Raw genomic sequence first — 21,792 nt, forward strand, 5'->3', positions numbered from 1 at the left:
TCCACCTGTTTTTTTAATCCCTCTCTCCCTGCCTCTTTCTGTGTTATTAGTTTTCAAACATAGACATAATGTAATGCTACTGTCTACTAACTACAATATTTGGCTGCAGTAAGTGGATGCTAAGCCTTTGACTAAACACTTGAGCTCATTCTGAAACCTGGTTTTTGTCTCTTAGCTTCACCCCGTAATAAGAAGCATGCAGTGTGTCTCCATGTTTGGTTATTTCAGCCATATTGTGATGATTAATGACGAAACATCGAACACGTAATTACATAACCACAGCCACCACATCCACATTTATCAGCATTTTGTATGTTTTCCTCTCTACTAGGGCTCCGACCAACAGTAGCACCGTCGTCCATCTGCTTCCCCTTCCACATTCCTCCAGAGCTGATGGCGTTCGTATCCGCTGGTCTCAGGAGACCCCCCAAGGCCCCGAAGGCTATGAGTCCTGTTGGGGGTTGGACAATGTGCTGCTGGTCAATGCTGCCAACAGAGTCCCCCTCATGGAGGACAACCTGGATCCTCCAGACACTGCAAACTGGCTCTTCTTCCCTGGAGCTACCGTCAAGGTACACCCATATACCACTAGACGTTATTATGGATTTCCTACATTTACACGTGGATTTCCTTCAGACCTTTGGTTAGAAAATGTGGTAGAAACTTGCGGTTGCTTGAAAGATATAACTTAACTTACTTAAATTCCAATGTAAGGACAAAATAAACCTCATAGTCATATGTGTTTTCAATTTTAGAGCAGAAGGAAAGCATTTATTCATAATAAGAATATGGATTTACAAGTTATTAAGTCCCTTTTTTGAACCTGTGTTCTTATTGTCCAGCATGCCTGTCAGTCCGAGGGGAACGCCTTGTATTTCCATGGTGGAGAGGCAGCTGGCCACAGCTTTGCCTCCACCAGAGACGTTGACCTCCACCGGGAGGAGGGAAGGAGCTACTGGGAGGAAGACTTTGAGAGCCCACCCTTAAAGTAAGTGAAAAAGTTGGTCTCACTTCATCTCCAATCCTCCGTACTGAATAATTTGATGTATTTTCTTCTATAGCACCTTTCAAAACCACAGAAACAAAGTGCTTCACAAGTACAGCAAAACAATTACAGGGAAAGGTCAAACTAGACAAATGACTCTAGATAATACAAGCAACAAAACACACTGGAGTCATATATTATTCAAATGCCAGTCTATACAGATTTTTAAAAGCTTTTTAAAATGTGGCACCGACTCAGCTGACCTGATACTGAAGGGGGAGTTTGGTCCAATGAAGCTTAAATGATAAAACTTAACTTGGCCACCAGACCAGAATCTTTTATGGCATTAAAGGATTGAAAATATACAACCGAGCCAAACCATAAAGGCTTTAACGGGAGCCAGAAGACTCTTAAACTGTAATCTAAGTGAATTATCCAATAAAAACATTATCTTTAATGAATGTGAGGCCTGTTTGGATGGTAAATTTGATTTAAGCGTCGGAATTCGTATTTGCTGGGAAGTTAGCAGAGCGGGTGGATTTTGTGAGGGCGTCAGCACTCAGATATTGCTCGATGCAAGTGCTTTGACGCATGTCACTAGTCATATGTCAAGTGATGAGACACGCAGTGCGTTACACAAGTTCAAGTCATGCTCGGGGGTTGACACAGGTGAACGCCATGTCTCTGACTGCTATGGAGATGACAGTCCATCTGTTCAGAGTGAGACACACACACACTCACACTGGACAGCAGAGTGCATGGAAGCACTGTCTGAAGCACTGCACGAGTAGAGAGATAAAAGAAGAGAGATGATAGATAGCGTTACTGCCAGAGAGTAATTAACAGGCTTCATGCACCAAGTCTGTCAGTATGTTTTTCCATTAATGAGAAGGACCTCAAACAGGAGTGTGTTTCTACAGCCGCCCCACACCCTCACACCTCTCTGCAGCAAGCCAACATGCTGCACTGCATGCAAGCTCTCACCCATCAGGCGTCATGGGCTGGCACATGTGTGAGGTAGGCAGGGAGATTTTTTTATTTATTTTTTTTTTGTGGTAATTGTACACTTCACTAAGTGTCATTTAACCCAACACCGGCTGTGACAGAGACGCAGAGAATAGAGAGTAACAGTGGGAGAGGGAAGAGGACAGCAACAGAAACTGGGAGGGGAGACGGGGGAACACAGGAGAGGGCTGACACAACTTCTGTCAGGGCTAATGAGAATCCTCAGTCCGCTGTGCAGAAATACTGACGTGTGTGCATGCGTGTGTGTGTGTGTGTGTGTAAGTCCTCTTCCAGGTGATTTATGCCATATTCCTGCCAATGTGTGCTTGTTTATTAGCAAGGGATGGATTATAACAATGGTTCCTGACTTCAGCAATACTCCAAAGGGACATGCTGTGTAAAAAAAGGGCAATCTATAAACATCACTTTGCATCATGTAATTTATGTATCTGCTGTGTACTATGAACAGTAATGACTCATTTGGGGTTAATATTTGACTAATTTAGTACCTTTAAATTCACAAAAAAAACAATTTCCATTTGTATTCATATCTATCCTGTTGTTTTCAGGCTTTCTTTTCTTCTTTAATAAATTTACTTTCAAGAATGAATTGGTGTTGCTGCTGTGCTATATGAAGTCTGTTAGCCTTTCACAGCTACCAATGAGAACGTAATGCTTTTAGGACTAATACATCATGTGACATGATTGCTTAAATGGATTGGTTTTTAGAATTATTAATGTTACTAAAAAACTCCCTCGTAAATTTTAGGCACCACTTGTTTTTGTACAGAAACACGTAGCATTTTGATGTTGATGTTGTGTTGAGAGTAATTTTTGTCTTTTTACTCAGCTGGGACATCGAGGGAGCCGTCTACGGGACCCAGTGTGGAGAGATTGAGTCGGGCTCAGCGCTAGTGTTTGAGAGGGAGGGCCGCAGAAGAGTGTGCACCCCCTACCTGGACACCACATCTTATGGAAACCTTCGCTTCTACTTCACCATGGGTATAGAAATCCATCACACTTTGTCATTTATTTGAGTGAGACAACAGCAGCTTTACTTAAAGTATCTGTCTGTCATGGTCTTGTTCTTTCTGAAGCCTTTGCCAGTATTTTTACACAAGAGTAAAAAGTGAAGTGTGTGTTTGTGTAGGTGGTGGTGACTGTGATCCAGGAGAGTCTCGTGAGAACGATGTGATTCTGTTCGGAAGGTCTGAAGGCAGGAGAGAACGTGTGGTGCTCGACACTCTTCCATACTCCTCGTACAGGGTGAGATGCAGCAGCATGTACACAAACACGACACAAAGGACGATGCCAAAACTTTCAATAATTGACCTGAAGTGGTCGCTTCACTGCATACCAGTGACTACCATCAATATATAGCACTTTTTTGGCAGTTTTTTCTGATGAGTACATTTTTTGGTCCCCAGTCTTTATTTAAAATCTGACACTACACAAAAAATGATAATGCATCAAATCAGTGTTGGTTCTAATTACTGACACACATTGAATCATGACACATTCCTGACTGTGATAATAAAAAAATCAATTTAGCACTATAGTAATTAGCACTCTTTTCATAAAAACAAAAAGATGTCATTATGTAAATATCCTGGCATTTAAGGGGCTATTACCCCATAAAAACAATGACTATTTGGTAGTTATGATCAGGATCAGTGAACCTTTTAATAGTTGCTATCATTTCTGTCATTATGTTTCTCCTAGAAACATTCTTGACCATTAAACCAGTGCATTACCATTTTTCATCATAAAAAAAATATGTAGTTAATATATAATAACGTGTTATATTAAGATATTATATATTCTTTTTCCACAAAAACTATTTGTTGATTATTAAATTAGCAACTTGCAACCATTGAAAGTCATTTTTAAACAAGTATACTAGTTGTTTCTGCTTCTCGTCTCTCATGATTTACAGCTTTTCTTTATCTCATGTCATAGTAAACTGAATATCTTTTAGAGTTTTGGACTGATAGTGAAACATATCCAGTAATTTGAAGAGTTGGCATCATCTTTACCTTTAGGGACTTGTGGTTGTAAAGAAACAATGATATTGCACCATTTTTTGACAGTTTGTACACCAAACAATTAATTAACTGACTAATAGTAAGCAGATGAATCAATCATAGTAATGCTTATAGTTGCAGCCCCAGTTGGTGTCTTTGCTTTGTTCTGCTCTGTTCATTCTATCCCCTATCTTTCCTCTGTCAGACTCCTGCGGTGGTATCGGTGGCGCTGCCAACTGAGCTACAAACACCGGTCACCCAGTTCTGCCTGGAGCAGCGGTCACATGGCGGCGCCAACCGTCACGTGTGGGCCGTGGACTTCATGCAGCTGCTCCCTGTGCTGCCTGGCACCCACACACACGTTGCTCAGTTCTCCATCAACCTCGGCTGTGGTTCCTACCAGCCTGCCAACAGGTGTGCTACATTTTAAACTGGGTTAGGCAGCGCTTTTATGTGAAAATATGTCCAATTTTTCAGTCAAATTCATGAAATTGGGCAGCAACAAAGGAGACTCCAGCACAGCATGTCAGACACCCCAGGGTCTCTCAGTTATTTTGTTGTTAAGATTGGCAACTGCTGCACACAGGAAACTCGCCATGGTGATTGTAAACAGCAGCATCAAGAGAAAGCTCGACTCAGATAGTCTTTAAGAATACGATATATAAATTCAAGGAGTTTGTCAAGAATGTGTTTCTAAATATTTAAATCCAACTGCTGTGGTCCTTTGAAGCTACAAATGTAGCTCACAGTGGAGTCTCAGAAAGCAGCGTTTCCTCTTGTTTGATTCTGAGTTGTTGTTGGGGTGTTGTTTGATGTTGAGATAAGATGTCCTCTGTTCCTTTTCTTAAGCGTCACTCTGGAGTTTTCTACCAACCACGGTCGCTCCTGGTCTCTTCTCCACACCGAGTGTCTGCCGGAGCTCTGTGCTGGACCTCATCTACCTCACAGCACCGTCTACTCCTCTGACAACTACAGCGGGTATAAACGAGCGTGCAGGTCTCTGTGTATGCGATTGTGTTTGTAATTGTACAGGTTGTTGTATCAATACGCTGTCTTTTGTCTCCTCAGATGGACCAGAATCTCTATTCCTCTGCCCAACGCTGCCCTGACAGAAAATACTCGGTTTCGCTGGAAGCAGTCTGGCACTGGAGCAGGCAACATGTGGGCTGTAGACAATGGTGAGAACTACACATACAGGTCACATGTTTTAAAGTATTTGTCTTTATTGGTTTAAGGCTCCAGATTTTTCTTGTCACATGTTCCAATGAATGCCTTTACTTATTCAAATCCCAAAAAGTAGACAATGCAGGGAATAAGATTAGGATAAAATGACAGAATAGCAATACCTTATGCAACAAAACAAGAAATAGAAATACAAAAGTAAAAATCTTTGATGCAGTTTGATGTATAAAGTGACACAAGGTGACATTTAGTGTGTAAGTGTACATGGTGTCTGCACAAGACACAACATTTCACTTGTTTTCATCTAGAAGTTACATCTTGTACCAACAATATATTTACAGCTTTATTCTAACAAGATAAAACACTGTGTGTCTGAGGTCACAAACATCTTATTATAGTGAAATAAATACATAAAATTCTGTATTTGCAATAAAAAACTTAACTTGCTTTTATTTGTTTTTAGTGTATATTGGTCCAGCTTGCCTTCGTTTCTGCTCTGGAAGAGGACATTGTTCCCGCACAGGCTGCAAGTAAGGATCCGCTTTTTATTAAACCAGTTGAATTCAAAATGAGTCTGCTCACCCACCTAACGCCTCACAGCACCAATCACCATTCAAAATTAATCAAATTGTATTATGTTTATGACTTATTAATGGACTTTCATTAAGCCTGTCTTCTTTTTCTCATTTATATCTTTCACACCTTTAATGTCTCCTGTCTTTGTCGCCTCTCCTCTCCTCTCCTCTCCTCTCCTCTCCTAACTCTCTATTTCTCCCAGATGTGATCCAGGATTCAGTGGTCCAGCTTGTGAACTTGCCTCCCAGACCTTCCCAGCTTTCCTGTCTGAGGGTTTCTCCAGTCCACGCCTCTCATCCTACCACAGCTTCTCCTCGCTACGTGGGGCTGAAGTCAGCTTTGGCTGCGGGGTGCTTGCCAGCGGAAAAGCTCTGGTCTTCAACAGGGACAGCAGGAGACATCTGGTCACTGCTCCACTTGACAGTTCCCAGGCCAGGTAATGGTAGCGCTGATATAGAGCGTGAAAACAAAACCTGTTCCGTATAAACATAAGCAGAGACATCAGGGAATATACATGACTGCTCTTATCCAAACAAACATGATCAGCATGCGCACAAGCAGATTGTGATTCTGCTGATCTTGTAATCAGATTACACTCTAAAATTGTGACTTGTCTTCATTATGTGCCTATACCGCTGATTGATATTGTAAATGTTCCCGGCAGCCATCTATTCTGTCTCCGTCTTTGTCCACCCCTCGTTCAGTCATATTCTGTGTTTCTCTTCTGGGAGATGGATTGCGATCATGGGGAGGACTGCAGATGAGAGAAGAGATGAAAGGAGAGGATGAAAATGTGGGAGAGAAAGATAGAGAGGGAACGATGAAGTTAGATATGGCATCTGTGTTAGATTGATTATGCCTGTTGCGGCTCTCTGTGTGCCACCTGATGGCCATATTTAATGCCAGTTTCCTGGCTGATTGAGTGAACAGCTGCCTGACAGAGGAAACTGCACCGCTAATGAAAGCACAACTCAACCAAGGACAGAGAGAGCTGGGGGGGTGACTGGCAGCCTAAGACAGATGAAGGAAATTATAATAAATATTACATTAGTATAGATGATAATATGTCTGCCAAAACATAGATGAACATGAGAAGACAGAAGCTCATGCTGCATTAGGACTATTGACATGAATACATGGATGTGAACTCTGACTCTCATTCACACTCTTGCTATCTCTTACTTTTTCTGCCGCACTCTTCCCATCTAATTTTGTCCTCATTCATTTAATCATCTCATCCATCATCCACCTCCCTCCCACCTCTTCACTCTGCATGACTGTCTGTTTATCTATCCTTTTGCCCCCCTCTCTCTCTCAACTCTCCTTCCTGAACACACTCTCGGTCCTTGGTCTCATTTATCAAACTGCCCTTTTCTACCTTTCTCTGTCATTTCCCTTCTTGTACACTCTGTGTGTCTCAACCTTTGTCCTCCTGCTCTTCCCAACCGGCTCTACTACTTCTTCCTTTCATCTCCCCCCCTCCCATTTTCTCCCTTTCATTCCCTGCAGGTACCTACAGTTCACTCTTCGACTGGGCAGTCGTAGCATCCTGAGCTCGTGCCCTGCTCCAGACCAGCCAGGAGAGGGCGTCCTGCTGCATTACTCGTCAGACAACGGGATCACTTGGACCCTGCTGCAGCACTATGCATACCAAGGCTTCCATGAGCCAAGGTACTTTTTATATTTAGCGTGCATATGAGGTGTGTGCACAGCCTCATATGGTTATGATTCCATGGAGACACAATGACTCCATTAACACACACATTTGCACGGTTAATGGTGTGCTGGACATGTAGGCTGCTGGGACCCATTGAGTCATTTAGTGACATCTTTGTGTGTAATGAAGACAAAGTGGGCTGCATTCCAGCCGCCTAGTCTGTGTCTCAGGGCTCTTTATCAGTACTAGAGAGGTCAGCAGGGGGCAGCGAGTCAGGGGCAACTATCTGGTACAATGTACAAGTGCGTGTTCTAACTGTAACAACATTTGCAAGAAACATCTTGTCACAAGAATCACAAAAAGAGACAAAAAAGGTCTTTGTGGGATAACGGAGTGTGCTGTAGGACACGTGACACAACATGCTGCACTCATAAGTGCATTGCATCAGAACTGATTAATAAATGTGGCCCAAATGTACATTATTTACAAACAGCACACTGTGCATGTGTGGGATTTTGATCTAACTCAGACCTGAGTCACAGTTCAGTCAGCCTGTGTGAATAATTCCAGCTGACTTGCTTGGCTTTATGCACAAGTATATTTCACTTTTATTACAGTTGCTTCGTTGTGCAACAGTAACAACACACTGATGCAACTCATAATACCTGCCTTCTTATTTTTTATAGACTGTTTTAGTAGTGTCCTCGTAATCGCTTTTATAAGCAGTTCTCTTTTTCTTTCTTTTTTTTTTTAAATCTTTGATTGTTGAATTCTCAAAACATGTCTGAGTGTTTCCAATGATGACCAGTCACTGCCTCAAAGTAGAACATTCACTTTACAACTGTTTTCCTTCTTGTTGTTATGTCCAATGGTTGTTTTTTGTTCCAGATTACCCACCACATGTTTTAGGTAATTCATAACCTAATTTCACTTTCTCAACAAGGTTCATTCTAACCATTTTACTCCTCCTTATTTAGGATTGTGTCAGTTGAACTCCCGTCCGGCGCTCGTAAGTTTGGCGTGCAGTTCCGCTGGTGGCAGCCATACCATTCAGGCCGAGGCCACGATGTGTGGGCCCTGGATGAAATCAGCATGACCTCTGTGCTGTTCAACACCATAAGTCTTGACTTTAGCAATGTGCTGGATGTCACCCAGAGTCTTGGCTTCTATCTTGGCCATGTTCAGCCCTACTGCCAACATGACTGGACCCTCAGGTATGTGATTTCAGTGCTCTACTGTCCATTATTTTTGCAATTGCTTTTAAAGTGAATCATTTTCTGGTTTTGTGGTTTTTCCACTGATTCCAAATGTATTTGAAAAGTTAAACATTTATCAAATTTTGGTTGCTTTTTATAACAGTCATTAGCAACTCATGTTTTTGTTCTTTTTATTTCTTCAAGTAAAAATTCAAAAATCACATAAAAGTTCTGCACTTACATAAAACATGATGTCTCCTCTTTCTCCATTTCTACTCTAGTTTCTCTGGTGAGCCCAGCCCTGGCTCCAGTATCCGTTATGTGGAAACACAGTCAATGCAGATTGGAGCCTCCTATAGTTTGCAGTTTTCACTGGTCATGGGCTGTGGCCGCGAGCCCTCCCCTCACATCGACACTCAGGTCCGTCTGGAGTTCTCCACCAATCACGGCCTCACCTGGCACCTGGTCAAAGAGGTGAGGAGAGCGCATTCACCTTCACCCCCTCCATGTTGCAGTTAGTAATTGTTCACATCAGTTCCTTTTGTTTTCAAAGCCTGATGCACACCTTTGTTTAGGACTAAAACTCGTAGAAGTCGCTTTGGAGAGACACAAGGAAACATATCATTTATTCATGATCATGAATATTGATTTACCCATTAGTGGCTCCGTGATAATATGTAAATAATGCCTTTAAATGTGGCACTTTGTTTCAGATGAGAAATTATCACAATTACTTTTAATCATCCTGCTATCAGCAAATACATGGCAATACTTGAATCAGCAAGCAGATTATCTTCCCATGATTCAACAAAGATTTTCTGTGATCGTAACTGGCTCATAAATATTCATAAAGCACCAAAGTATCTGCCAAGAGTTTTATTGCTTTTGGAATTGAATAGAGCGTAATGAGTCCTCCATCAGTGAATTCTCTCTAATTCTCCCATGTGCATGAAAATGCAGTCATCTGGCAAGTGCAGTGTGTAACTCACTGAATGTCCCGTAGTGTTAATTCTTGCCCGTCTTCCAGTGTTCAAGGTCAGAGATACTGTAATCCTGCATTAGTCTTTTATATGCATATATTGTGTGGCTGATGGAGCCTTATGGTGCATCTGCAGTATGCTGTTTTTTAAGAATTTTACTACGAAACACAACCCACAATGGAAAATGAATTCTGAGTAATCATAAAGTATATAGGGCATGTCGTAATGAAACGCCTCATTTCTTTTACCTAGGCCTGTCTACCTGGCATGCCGAGCTGCTCTGAGTTTACAGCTCCCAGTGTCTACCACCCATCAGAGTTCAAAGACTGGAGACGCATCACTCTGTCTCTGCCTCAGAAGACATGGTAAGCAGCACATGTACAATGGCTGTAGAAGAAAAGATTCACAAACTGCCCCTCGAGACAGTGTGTTCTCTGATCTTAGTTTTATGCTGTTTCTGGCAGTTAACAAGCATAATGTGCCCAGAATGCAGCCAGATTCATCATATAAAGATATAAAGCAGGAAAGCTCTTACTTATTAATGGCTCCATGTCCACACATAGACACGCACCCATCACTCACATCCATCCATAAACAGGTACGGACACCTGCAAAGACTACTCCACATCAAACAGGTCTTAAAAAGGCTGCACATGAGAGCAGGCTCTGTTCACAGCGGTGTACAGCTATTAACACTTAGCATTTTCCATGCCACAGTTTTAATGCACGCGAACAAGGAAATTACTTCCTGCAGCACTGTGATTCACAAAACTCACCCCAAACACACACGCATCTACTGCAAATATTTGCTGTGGTTGTGGTCTGGTGTTTTTCTCGGAGCAGATGGCAAAACAAGAGATATAATTTCTTTCTATTTATTTCAACAGTGTCCAAAATTTGGAGTGGTTTATGGACCGTTTACATCTAATATGCACTCTAATAAAAACAAACGGCAGTGTTGCTGTGCTGATCAAACCTATTTGCAAACCTGTGCAGATGTGAAGAAGTTTTACAGCCAGGTTCTAGCACTTTGTGTTTAGTGTGACTGAGTATGGGGAGGTAGCCACATAACAATGTTGTGGAGAAGAATTTGCACCTCTGTTTTAGCCAGACATACTTGGGTGCTGCTATTACAAATGTGTTTACATATGACCATTTCCTGAGCTATATTTAGATTTCAGATTTAGACTTTATTGTCCCCGTTGGGACATTCTTTTCCACATAACCATTCCACTTGATTTACATTACCAGGACAGACATTCTACAAAACACTGTTCACATGTAAGTGTGGTTTCCTCTCTGTCCAGATCACCTGATTGTCACCTGACTTGGATCGAACAGTACTGTCATACATTTTCTGGCTTCTTATCAAGTGTTGCTATAATTTTCTAGACATTTATAGTTATCTAATGATATGATATGGTCCTGAAGCTCTTGTATTTGCCATACCAGTGATACTAGCTGTATGAACTTGTCCAATCCGACTGGTGTGGTTTAGCTTACAGCTGCTTATACAATATTAAATGTTAAATTCATGTTCTTCTTGTGAACATGAATTTAACATTTAAAGACTTATGCATTACATTGCGTAAGGCTTACAAGAGCTATTATATGAACAATTACTCAGCTTAAAGGGCCAAGAGAACTGAACTAAGTCCCATACCGTCCTAGTCACCTCATGCCAAACATGAGACATAAATGTACTGTTACAGCGACAGCTCACACATATATCAACTCAAATAATCACATAAACCTTCCACACTGAGCACCGTGACCTCCACCTCCATTTCATTCTCCTTCCCAGCTCCTAAATAACGGTGGTCTAATCTCCTGCAGTGTGTGATGAGAGGTCAGAGGGTCATGGCAGTAAATGATAATAAAACAGTCGTGGCCAGGTCTGGATGATCACGAGGTGGTCTGAGTTGATATGGGTCACCAAAGCAGCAGACCACAAAACCACTGTGCTATATAACCCCCAATATACCTGACTATCTGCGCTAGCTGCTGCCGCCATTTGTCACTGCTGCACATACAGCAAACAGCATGCACCACACAAGCTTGTAACTACACTGCACACACATTCACATCCTGCATTTAACAGATGATGACGACTTCTCTGTGACATTATTTCACACAACTGCACAATGTTCACACACATACACAGGAAAATACATGTGTACACATGTGATAAGGTTAATCTTTATCTCCCAGAACATGATGTGGTTGACAGCAATCGTGATTTTTCAGACAATCTTATGCCCTTTATCAATGAATGACCAAGTTAATCAGTTTAACTGAGCAGTCAGTTACACAAAGATATTGCTTTTTTTTTTTTCCTTCAATTTATGTCCAATATGTTTTGCCTTGACTGTGTGAATAGTTTCACAGTTGTGAAATATTCTGGATTACTTCATGATCAGATTTAACTGATGTGAATATATCTTCTATATTCAGGTCCAGTGCGACTCGGTTCCGTTGGATCCAGAACTACTATGGAGAGCAGGATGAGTGGGCTCTGGATGACATCTACATCGGCCAGCAGTGTCCTAACATGTGCCATGGACATGGCTGGTGTGACCATGGGCACTGCAGGTTAATGTTTTCACATTCACAATTTTCCTGTTGCTGTTTTTTAAAATGTGCTTGTGGGACGTAGTATTAAAGCACAGATGAACAAAAGAAAGAAGTTCAGCCACTGTCTTCTCTTTTAGGTGTGATGATGGTTTCTCTGGAACAGACTGCCAGCCCTCCTCCCCCCTCTCCTCCAGCGTGCTCTCTGACTTTGAGTCCCAGGATGCACTGCTGGCCACATGGCAGGAGGTGATAGGTGGAGAGGTGGTCACACCTGACATGGGCTGCGGGGTGGTCTCATCTGGATCGTCCCTGTACTTTAGCAAGGTAGAACAATTGTAATTTTTTTTGGTCTATTTTGTTTGATAAGGGTATCGAGTGATCTTAAATTTGTCAGATTAAAGAGATATTTAGTGGAGCATTGTGCCGCAGGCAAAGGAACAAAGCAATTTTTCGTCAAATCCAGATTCAGGTGCAGATACACAGTGGGAACTTTTTAAACTGTTTCTAAACACTGCAAGAATATTTAAACCAATTCATATTTTTGCCATTTCGCAAATGAATCCGGTCTTTGTCGCTGTGTGTTTTGGCGCAAATCTAGATCCAGATTAGAAATGTGGTTAATTTGTGTTATTAAAATGATCAGTTTGGAGAATTGTGCCAACTTGGCGGAGAGTCTGATTACTTTCTAGTGTTTACTTCCAAATACTGCTGCCATTTGAACTCTGAACAACCTGTACCCTGAAAGTGTATGGATTTAATTTAATCATACAATCAGCTCCGTAGAGAACATGATTCTGATTGGATGGAGGAGGTGCACGGTTCTCAGGCAGCTGCACATCTGTTGTCACATGTTGTAGCAGCCACAGCTGGAAAGCTGCTTCTTACAAAAACAGCTTCTCCCCACTCCAAGTTTGCATACAAAATGACTGACAAAGTGTCTATTTAAAGAGAATTATATGTGAAAATACACAAACAATGTAAAATATATTTTGATCAGCATAAGTGGGACACTTCCTCATCAACAATAACACACTCTACAGTATACAGCTCCTACCTGAAGCTGATTGTCTCTTGCTTAATATGTACAATTGTACGTGTGTGTTGTTGTCAGGCTGGGCTGAGGCAGCTCGTGAGCTGGGACCTGGACACTGAATGGGCCGAGTTTGTGCAGTTCTACCTGCGGGTGGGTGGAGATTGGGCCGAGTGCAACCAGGCAGACAGTCGGGAGGAAGGAGTTCTGCTGCAGTACAGCAACGATGGAGGCATTAGCTGGGGCCTCATTGCCGAGATGTACTTCACTGACTTCACCAAGCCTCGGTGAGAAACCTGCGGATGAAGAAAGATGATGAAAGATGTGCTTTAACAGTTTATTGTAGTTCTTGTGGGAAAAGAGTATTTTTAAAGTTGCTGTGATGAGAAACATCTGTCTACTCTCTTTTACAGCTTTGTCCACTATGAGCTTCCCTTGGCCTCTAAAACACCGTCCACCAGGTTCCGCTGGTGGCAGCCTCTTCACTCCGGGGAGGGCTACGACCAGTGGGCAATTGATGATGTCATCATTTTGTCTGAAAGGGAGAAACACATCATCCCCATGGCCAATCCTACCCTACCACAGGTCAGGAATCAGTCTGAGGAGTTCTTCTGTGTAGCTTGTCGTCTGTGCTTTGACCTCGTGCAGCAGCTTTGGCCTACTCCTGAGATAGTATTTCTTTTGCTGTAATGGAAAATGTCAACCAAACTCAGATAGAGCAACTATAAAATCTTAAAAATCCTAAAATCCCCCTTGAGGTGTATCCATTTATCGTATGAGTAATCCGTTCTGCTGCAGACACTGATAAATATTACCACGAAAACAACAGTAAAACTCCGCTGTCTTCTGTCTGCACAGAACTTTTACGAGAAGCCAGCATTCGACTACCCCCTGAACCAGATGAGTGTCTGGCTGATGCTCGGTAATGAAGGCATGGAGAGAGAAAGTAACAACAGCTTCTGTGCCCCAACTCCCTCTGCCATGGTGTTTGGGCGCTCTGATGGGGACAGGGTGGCTGTGACCAGGGACCTGGCCTTACGCCCCGGATACACTCTTCAATTTAAGGTCAGTGGAAACTTCAGAAACTAACTACTAGAGGGTGAATTACCATTACATATTTTGAGTAACATTTCTTACACAGAATGCGTTATTTTGCTTTTATCTTTGTTGAAATTAAATTATTCATTAATCTTTTGACCTTTCAATCCCATCCACCTATTTTCCCTTATCAGTTGAACATAGGTTGTGAATCTGAGTTCAGCGCGTCTGCCCCGGTCCTGCTGCAGTACTCCCATGATGCTGGTCGTACTTGGGCCCTGGTGAGAGAAGGCTGTTACCCAGGAACTCCAGGGGCAGGGATCTGTGAGGGCAGCGGTCGTGAGCTTAGAGAACCCACTATCTACAACACAGGGGACTATGAACAGTGGACCAGGGTCACTGTGGTCATACCACGCAATGTGGCAGCCAGGTAGCTATGGTAACAGGCATGTAATTGTAATTGTAGTTTTTCCTAAACTTTCTTTACACAGAAAATGCTTTTAGTAGTTCCTGAGTGCCTGTATCGCTCTCATTTTTTGACTAACATCTCCTCCTTTCTCCCAGTAAAACCAGGTTCCGTTGGTTTCAGGAGAGTAGCATGTACAGAGATGCCCCAGCGTTTGCTTTGGATGGGGTCTACATCTCAGAACCCTGTCCGAACCACTGTGGAGGACACGGTGATTGCATCTCTGGAGTCTGCTTCTGTGATATGGGATACACAGGTAGAGTACAGTGATGGAGAGGGAAGGAAAAAAAAACTGAAAGAAATAGATTTTGTAAATATCTTATCTATAATTCACTGTTTTCTTTTACAGTGGAGCAGGATAGTTGTGTCCCATCTGTAGCGAGTCCTACAGAGCTGACTGAGGGCTTTGAGGGGAAGTTGAGCCCACTCTGGCAGAGCCTAAGTGGGGGACAAATTGGAGGAGGCTGTGGCATCATTGGTGAGGGCAAAGCCCTTTACTTCAGCAGCCCTGGGCGGAGAGAAGCCCGCACAGTACCTCTAGACACCACCAACACACGGTGAGAGAACTCCTCCTATAAATCTCTCATATTTACCCACTGCAGGCTCAGTTAGATGTGCTGAGGTATGCAAAATTAAATTCACCTTTGTTAATGTTTGTGTACAGGTTGGTTCAATTCTACATCCGTATTGGCAGCAAGAGTTTAGGACCCACTTGCACCAGGCCTCGCTCTCGCAATGAAGGTAACTTTCAAACCACACAAGCCATATGTCAGTACTTTGCAGACTGTACTGAGGCCCTCTGCTGGATTCCTGTGGATGTTCCTTAGCAGTGCCGTCAGTAGAGAGCAACTCTACTTCTGATCTGATCAGTTCACCACTGGCCTGTCTCCATCTGTTACTTCTCACTGTCTTTGATCAATCTTGTGATCCAGCCAAAGCTGTGCAGCTACAGATCTGATCCTCATTGTCTGTTTTATTCTGTTCATCAGTCAGCACAATGTGGATTTTTAGCCTGCAGCAGTGCTGAAGGCTCAGTCTAATCATTTCTGCAGCGTCAGATAAAACACTGCCAGCCTCCTAAACAGTTTGTCTGAAATAATCAGGGATTCTGGGCTGTTATTTGATTCCATTGTATCTTATTCCGTTTTTTTCTTGCATGTTAAAGCTGCCTAGACATTCTCTCCCTTCTCAAAGGGCTGTACATTTTTTTGTGGTTTTAGGTGTCATTGTTCAGTTTTCTACCAACAATGGTGTCCAGTGGCAATTTTTGCGGGAGCTGGACTTTAGTTCTTTCCTGGAGCCCCAAGTGGTGACCATCGAGCTGCCCCCTCCAGCAAAAACCCCTTACACAGTATTCCGGTGGTGGCAGCCACAGCAAGGTTGGTGCACTAGTTCAGAGTAACAATATACACAAAAATATAATAAAAGTACTGAATTATTGGGCAAAAAATGCTGAGTGACAGAATTATAAGTTTCTTTTTTTTTCCTCCTTCCTCCCCTTCCTTGCAGGGAAACACTCTGCCCAGTGGGCTCTGGATGATGTTCTGATTGGCATGAACGACAGCTCCAGAACAGGCTTCCATGACAAGTTCGATGGCACGACCCCTCTGAGACATAACTGGTACCGTATTCAGGGTGGAGAAGTGACCGTGGACTGTTTGTCTCTGGACACAGCGCTTACCTTCAACTCTGAGGCCATTGATAGTGAGTCACACAAACACATTACTGTCATAAGCACATACACCTTTGATTTCTGGGTTGTCAGTTGTAATCCCTGGGTCGGAAAATATGTGCACAAAAGCGGAGTAATTCCCTCAACAACTATTGACAGGAAGTCCCAGAGTAAGACACTTATCACCCAACTTCCTCAGTAAAGCTGCTGTGTTTGTAGTGAGCAGCCCAGTGTGAATATGTTTAAGTTAATGAATGCAAAGAAAAATGATATTGCATAATAGCTGTGCCACTTCATTGATTTTTTTATGTGAAAACATGGAAAAACTTCAAAAATTAAATCTTATTAATAAGAATATACTCTATGTAGTATACGTACATGCTATATGTACATATATATCTGCTTGTATACCATGGTACTGTATATCCGTGCTTACAAGTGCCCTGACAAGTCACACAAGTGGCTGTGCAGGGACATCACAGTATTATACACACAACAGGCTGAAATTGAATCACCCATTTACTGTGGCGCCACGGGTCCTGCATTATTAATGAGAGCAAACCTGATTGAACATCCTGCTTGTTATTTTTGCTTGCATCAAGCTGTGAGCAGATTTACTTTGTGCAAATAGTACATTACAACTGGTCCATTCATTAAGCGTGCGCAGCAAGAGCAATTTGGCGATGCATCTGTAAACACAAAGCTCCTGGGAACCTGTGTGAACACATGAAGCACTGATTGTCAGGCTCGGATACATGGACACATTTCACACATATCTCAGCAGTACCTATTATTTTCAAGGCTATATTTGGGTTTATGTCAGGATGTGTTCATTTGTGTGTTTGAGGTGTACATTTTTTTGTTTTATGTGCCATCAACCAAAAAAAAAACAAAACTGAAATACAGAGGATGGCATTAATTCAACTTTTGCTTTTAATCTTCTCACTTGTTGTTGCATCTATAACTGATGTTTTTTTTATGATACCTGTAATAATGTATCATACACTATGTAATATTGTGAAGGGAGAGTTTCATAGCGAGTGTTTCAGCTTATTGTTTGTCTGACCTGCCTCAACTTTACTGTTAGGTTCATCGTCACCGCTCTCACAGCATAACCTTCAGTCACGCAAAACACCTGTTCCCAGTTTTTAAAAAAGCCTTAAAAATCCACTGTGCGCTTCCTGCTCTTAGGAATTGGTAGAGCCCAAAAACAGAGCTAAAAGAGAGGGATTGCTGGACATAAATTTGTCAGGTAGCCAGGTAAGATGTGTAAATAAATAATTATTTGCTAACTAAGCGGTCATTTAAACTTAGGTCTATATGTTTTTTCTGCTGCCCCCAAGTGGCCAGAAATCACTTACCACACAGTTGAAGTATTTTTATTTAACGAATTCTTCTGTACTATCCATCCATCCATTTTCTATGATAATCAAATATGATATCTAACATATTCATTGACAGACATATTTTTTGTGAAAGCACACTTGAGTCAATGTTAAATCACTGTTACTTGTGTGGACTACAATCAAGCTGTGGTAAATACCAAAAAATGTAATATTGCCTTGTGCTGTGCTTGCAGAGAAGCCAAGATATGCAGAAAGCTGGGACTTTGAGGTGTCAGGCTCATCATTCCTACAGTTTGAGCTGAGTATGGGATGTAGTAAGTCCACGTCCTTCTCCCACGGTGTGCGACTGGAGTACTCCACAGACTGCGGTCGTCACTGGTCTCTCATCACACCAGAGTGTGTGCCTCCAGCCATCGGCTGTGCCGGTTATACACAGAGCTCCATCTATACGTCAACCCAGTACAAACACTGGAGGAGGATCACAGTCTACCTGCCCAGTGCTGCTAAGTATGCATTTTTGTACTGAAATTTAGTAGAGAGATTTATTATATTTGTTAAAGTGTATAAATCTCCTAAGCTACTTTTATTCATAACGTGCTGTTGACTCCTTCAGTTCCCCCAGAACTCGGTTCCGTTGGATCCAGACCCACTTCACCCCAGGGGCAGAAGGCTGGGCTCTTGATAACGTACTACTTGCCCCTGGCTGCCCCTGGATGTGCTCTGGACATGGTCTGTGCGACAATGGACGCTGTGTGTACGTAAAAATGGCTTATCTGCACACCGAGTAATTTAGTCTTTGTTTTTATGCTTATTTCCTGTCTACATGTAAATTTTTGTTTTTCTCCCACTAAGTTGTGATAAGGGTTATGGAGGAGCACACTGCGTGCCTTTAGCCCCACTGCCATCTGTACTGAGAGAGGACTTTAATGAGAACTTGCAGCAGGAGACCTGGCCTGAGGTGTATGGAGCAGAGAGGGGAACTCTAAGCGGAGAGCCTCTTAAATCTGGCACTGCACTTATTTTCAAAGGGGTAGGTGTCTTAAAAACCATGTAAAGAACATATAGAGCAATACTAGTACAGTTACATAACATCGAAAGGCTTGAAATCTTTAGATTACTGACGTTTCTTAACTGACCAGCAATGAAACTCTTTTCTGTTTGTGTGCAGGATGGTCTGAGAATGATCGTGTCACGTGATCTGGACTGCACAAACACTCTGTACATCCAGTTCTCCTTCAAATTCATCACCAAGGGTACTACATTGCCCTTTTTTTTCCGTCTGCTGTAGTTGTATTTTCGTACCGTGTTGAATAAAATGTTGTTTTTCTTAAAATATTGATGGAATAGTTCATTTTGTGGGTCTTTCTAGGTGTCCCAGAACGCTCTCACTCAGTGCTGCTGCAGTACTCTGTGAACGGAGGAATCAGCTGGTTGCTGCTGGATGAGTTTTACTTTCCAGCTTCCACGGACACTCTGTTCCTCCACCTGCCACTCCCAGCTAGTGCTCAGACCAACGCCACACGCTTCCGACTCTGGCAGCCCTATAACAGCGGTGAGTGGACACATTGTGTGACTAAAACTCTTTAAGTCTTTCGGCTGTTTATTTTCCATGTTTACTTTTTCTTTCATCCTGGACTTCCTGCACTTATTTCACCTTTCTGTTCTGTTTCCATTTGTCTCCAAACACCAGTATGACCACATATGCATATCTATCTCAGGCCAAATTTCTAGAGTCACTGTGTAATAATCTCCACAATATTATGCCCTTTAGGTAAGAAGGAGGAGGTGTGGGTGATAGATGACCTCATCATTGATGGCAGCTCCTTACACAACCCACCGGTGGTGATTGACAGTTTTGAGGAAGGCCCCAATGACTCCAACTGGTTGTTCTCTCCTGGGGGAAACACTGGCCTCTACTGCCCCTACCAGAAGACTGGCCTGTAAGAAATATTAACAAAGTTTTGAATGTTTGTTATGGCAGTGTTTTGACTGTGTGTCTGTTTTTATATCATCTATGAACTCATTGATGATAAAGCCTGCAGGAAGATGTAAACCTTGACTAATCTTAGTGTGATTGTGACTGACGCAGGGAGGAGGATGAATCAGCGATGGTGTTTGTGTCCAGTGAGCTTGGAGAGCACTCTATTACCACCAGGGACATTGACGTAAATGAGAACACTATCATCCAGTTCGAGGTACACAAACACAGATTTTTTTTTTCCAAAGCACCATGGTCCTTACTCAATCAAAACATCACTCCTGGCTGGTCGTCTTGCCTCACTCTGTGTATTTGTCTTTCCAGGTTAACGTGGGCTGCACAGCTGAGAGCTCCTCTGCCCACCCAGTGCGTCTTGAGTTCTCGCGGGACTTTGGTGCCACGTGGCACCTTTTGGTACCTCTGTGCGCTGGTGGACCCCAGCCCTCCTCACTTTGCTCCACAGAGCTTCACCCTGCCAGCATTTATTTCCCTGGTACAACTCAGGGCTGGAGGAGGGAGGTCATTCACTTTGGCAAGCTTCGCCTCTGTGGGTAAGAAGAAGAGACACCCTGTACAGCAGCTGTGCAAAAGAAAACTTAAAGAAACATTTGAGGAGACATTTCAGATTGTTTACATCATAGTGTCTGTTTATTTCTGTCTGCATCTCTGCATCACTTTTTTTTTTTACTGGTATACAGGTCAGTAAGGTTCCGTTGGTATCAAGGCTTCTTCTCAACTGGTTCTGCTCCTCCAACGTGGGCACTAGACAACGTCTACATTGGTCCACAGTGTCAGGACATGTGTAATGGTCACGGGGCTTGTGTAGGCGGTACCCACTGTGTGTGTGACACTGGCTACTCTGGGCCTGACTGTTCTGTGCCTGATACCCCCAACCCTGACTTCCTCAAGGAGGACTTTGAAGGTACAACAACTTAATTAAAGCAACTAGGAATAAGATGGTTCATTGCCCATTTCTGAATTGGAGGGCTTAGAATACGTTATGAATCTATGTGGTATTTATTGATCAGCTGACAGTTATCAGAAATCCTGTTCTGAGGGAATTAATGCTGAAACTGATCATGTGGTCTTTGTACTTTCTTGAAATCAGCTCATCTGACTATTTTTTTTCATGAGAGTGGAACATTTGTTCTGCCTGATTTCTAATTCACTGTTTTTATTTTGTGCCTAATTTGTGCTTGATTGTTCTTTTATTTATTTATTTGACCTTTTATTTTACAAGGTAGAAATGTTTGAGAACCAGTTCTCATTTGCAAACATGACCTGGCCAAGAGGTGCCAGCAGGAACAAATACACATGTAAATTAGAGACACAAATAGACACATAAACATAACAGAGAATAAAAGGCGAGTTATTGCTTGTGTGCCTTTTGTTTTGGTGGTACTGGTATGGTGTTTTATGATTGTTTGCAATTTTTACTGCTACATGTGATATTGTTTTTTATTTGTGTGAATTTTATGAACTCATGCTTCTAGGGGGAGCTGTGGACGCTGAGCGTTTCAGACTCCTGAGTGGTGGAAAACCATCCAGGAAGTGTGGCATCATGTCAAGTGGGAACCACCTGTTCTTCAGTGAGGATGGCTTACGCATGTTGGTCACCAATGACATGGACCTGTCAAATGCTAGGTAGGTCTACATCAGGACCAGCTAACAAAAAAATGCATATTTCAAACTTTCTTTTCCTCAGATAAAGCTTTAACTAAAGGACACGACCCCATTTGCAGGTTTGTTCAGTTCTTCCTCCGTCTCGGCTGTGGTAAAGCAGCTCCAGACCCTCGTTCCCAGCCTGTTTTGCTGCAGTTCTCTGTGGACGGAGGTCTGACCTGGGGGCTCCTGCAGGAATTTCTCTTCAGCAACAGCAGTAATCAGGCTCGCCTGGTGGCCCTGGAAATCCCACTGCGTGCCCGCACCACTTCTACTCGCCTCCGCTGGTGGCAGCCCTCTGAAAACGGACACTTTTACAGCCCATGGGTCATTGACCAGGTACAGTCAGCGATGATACGTCTAATCATTCATCCATTAGTAAGACTTTTAATCGTTTTCACTCAAGCGCTGGAACGTCATT

General features: G+C 42.7%; 1 protein-coding gene across 1 annotated transcript in view; it reads left to right on the forward strand.

The window, feature by feature from the left end:
* The window catches only part of reln (reelin), a 99,201-nt gene that overhangs the window by 63,978 nt on the left and 13,431 nt on the right, over positions 1–21,792 (forward strand). The window contains exons 10-44 of the mRNA XM_008278927.1: positions 332–572; positions 843–988; positions 2,841–2,992; positions 3,141–3,256; positions 4,220–4,428; positions 4,864–4,992; positions 5,083–5,192; positions 5,660–5,726; positions 5,975–6,208; positions 7,282–7,443; positions 8,407–8,643; positions 8,907–9,099; positions 9,858–9,970; positions 12,060–12,197; positions 12,317–12,503; positions 13,291–13,496; positions 13,623–13,794; positions 14,068–14,274; positions 14,442–14,677; positions 14,812–14,969; positions 15,063–15,270; positions 15,378–15,454; positions 15,934–16,092; positions 16,223–16,417; positions 17,965–18,238; positions 18,345–18,485; positions 18,584–18,761; positions 18,900–18,984; positions 19,101–19,283; positions 19,503–19,671; positions 19,821–19,926; positions 20,034–20,260; positions 20,408–20,631; positions 21,203–21,353; positions 21,452–21,710. Of these exons, the coding sequence (XP_008277149.1) occupies positions 332–572; positions 843–988; positions 2,841–2,992; positions 3,141–3,256; positions 4,220–4,428; positions 4,864–4,992; positions 5,083–5,192; positions 5,660–5,726; positions 5,975–6,208; positions 7,282–7,443; positions 8,407–8,643; positions 8,907–9,099; positions 9,858–9,970; positions 12,060–12,197; positions 12,317–12,503; positions 13,291–13,496; positions 13,623–13,794; positions 14,068–14,274; positions 14,442–14,677; positions 14,812–14,969; positions 15,063–15,270; positions 15,378–15,454; positions 15,934–16,092; positions 16,223–16,417; positions 17,965–18,238; positions 18,345–18,485; positions 18,584–18,761; positions 18,900–18,984; positions 19,101–19,283; positions 19,503–19,671; positions 19,821–19,926; positions 20,034–20,260; positions 20,408–20,631; positions 21,203–21,353; positions 21,452–21,710 (6,049 nt within the window). The remainder of the gene's footprint in view (positions 1–331; positions 573–842; positions 989–2,840; positions 2,993–3,140; positions 3,257–4,219; positions 4,429–4,863; positions 4,993–5,082; positions 5,193–5,659; positions 5,727–5,974; positions 6,209–7,281; positions 7,444–8,406; positions 8,644–8,906; positions 9,100–9,857; positions 9,971–12,059; positions 12,198–12,316; positions 12,504–13,290; positions 13,497–13,622; positions 13,795–14,067; positions 14,275–14,441; positions 14,678–14,811; positions 14,970–15,062; positions 15,271–15,377; positions 15,455–15,933; positions 16,093–16,222; positions 16,418–17,964; positions 18,239–18,344; positions 18,486–18,583; positions 18,762–18,899; positions 18,985–19,100; positions 19,284–19,502; positions 19,672–19,820; positions 19,927–20,033; positions 20,261–20,407; positions 20,632–21,202; positions 21,354–21,451; positions 21,711–21,792) is intronic.

The sequence above is a fragment of the Stegastes partitus genome, unplaced genomic scaffold, assembly GCF_000690725.1.
Source record: "Stegastes partitus isolate 25-593 unplaced genomic scaffold, Stegastes_partitus-1.0.2 Scaffold138, whole genome shotgun sequence".
Classification (NCBI taxonomy): Eukaryota; Metazoa; Chordata; class Actinopteri; family Pomacentridae; genus Stegastes; species Stegastes partitus.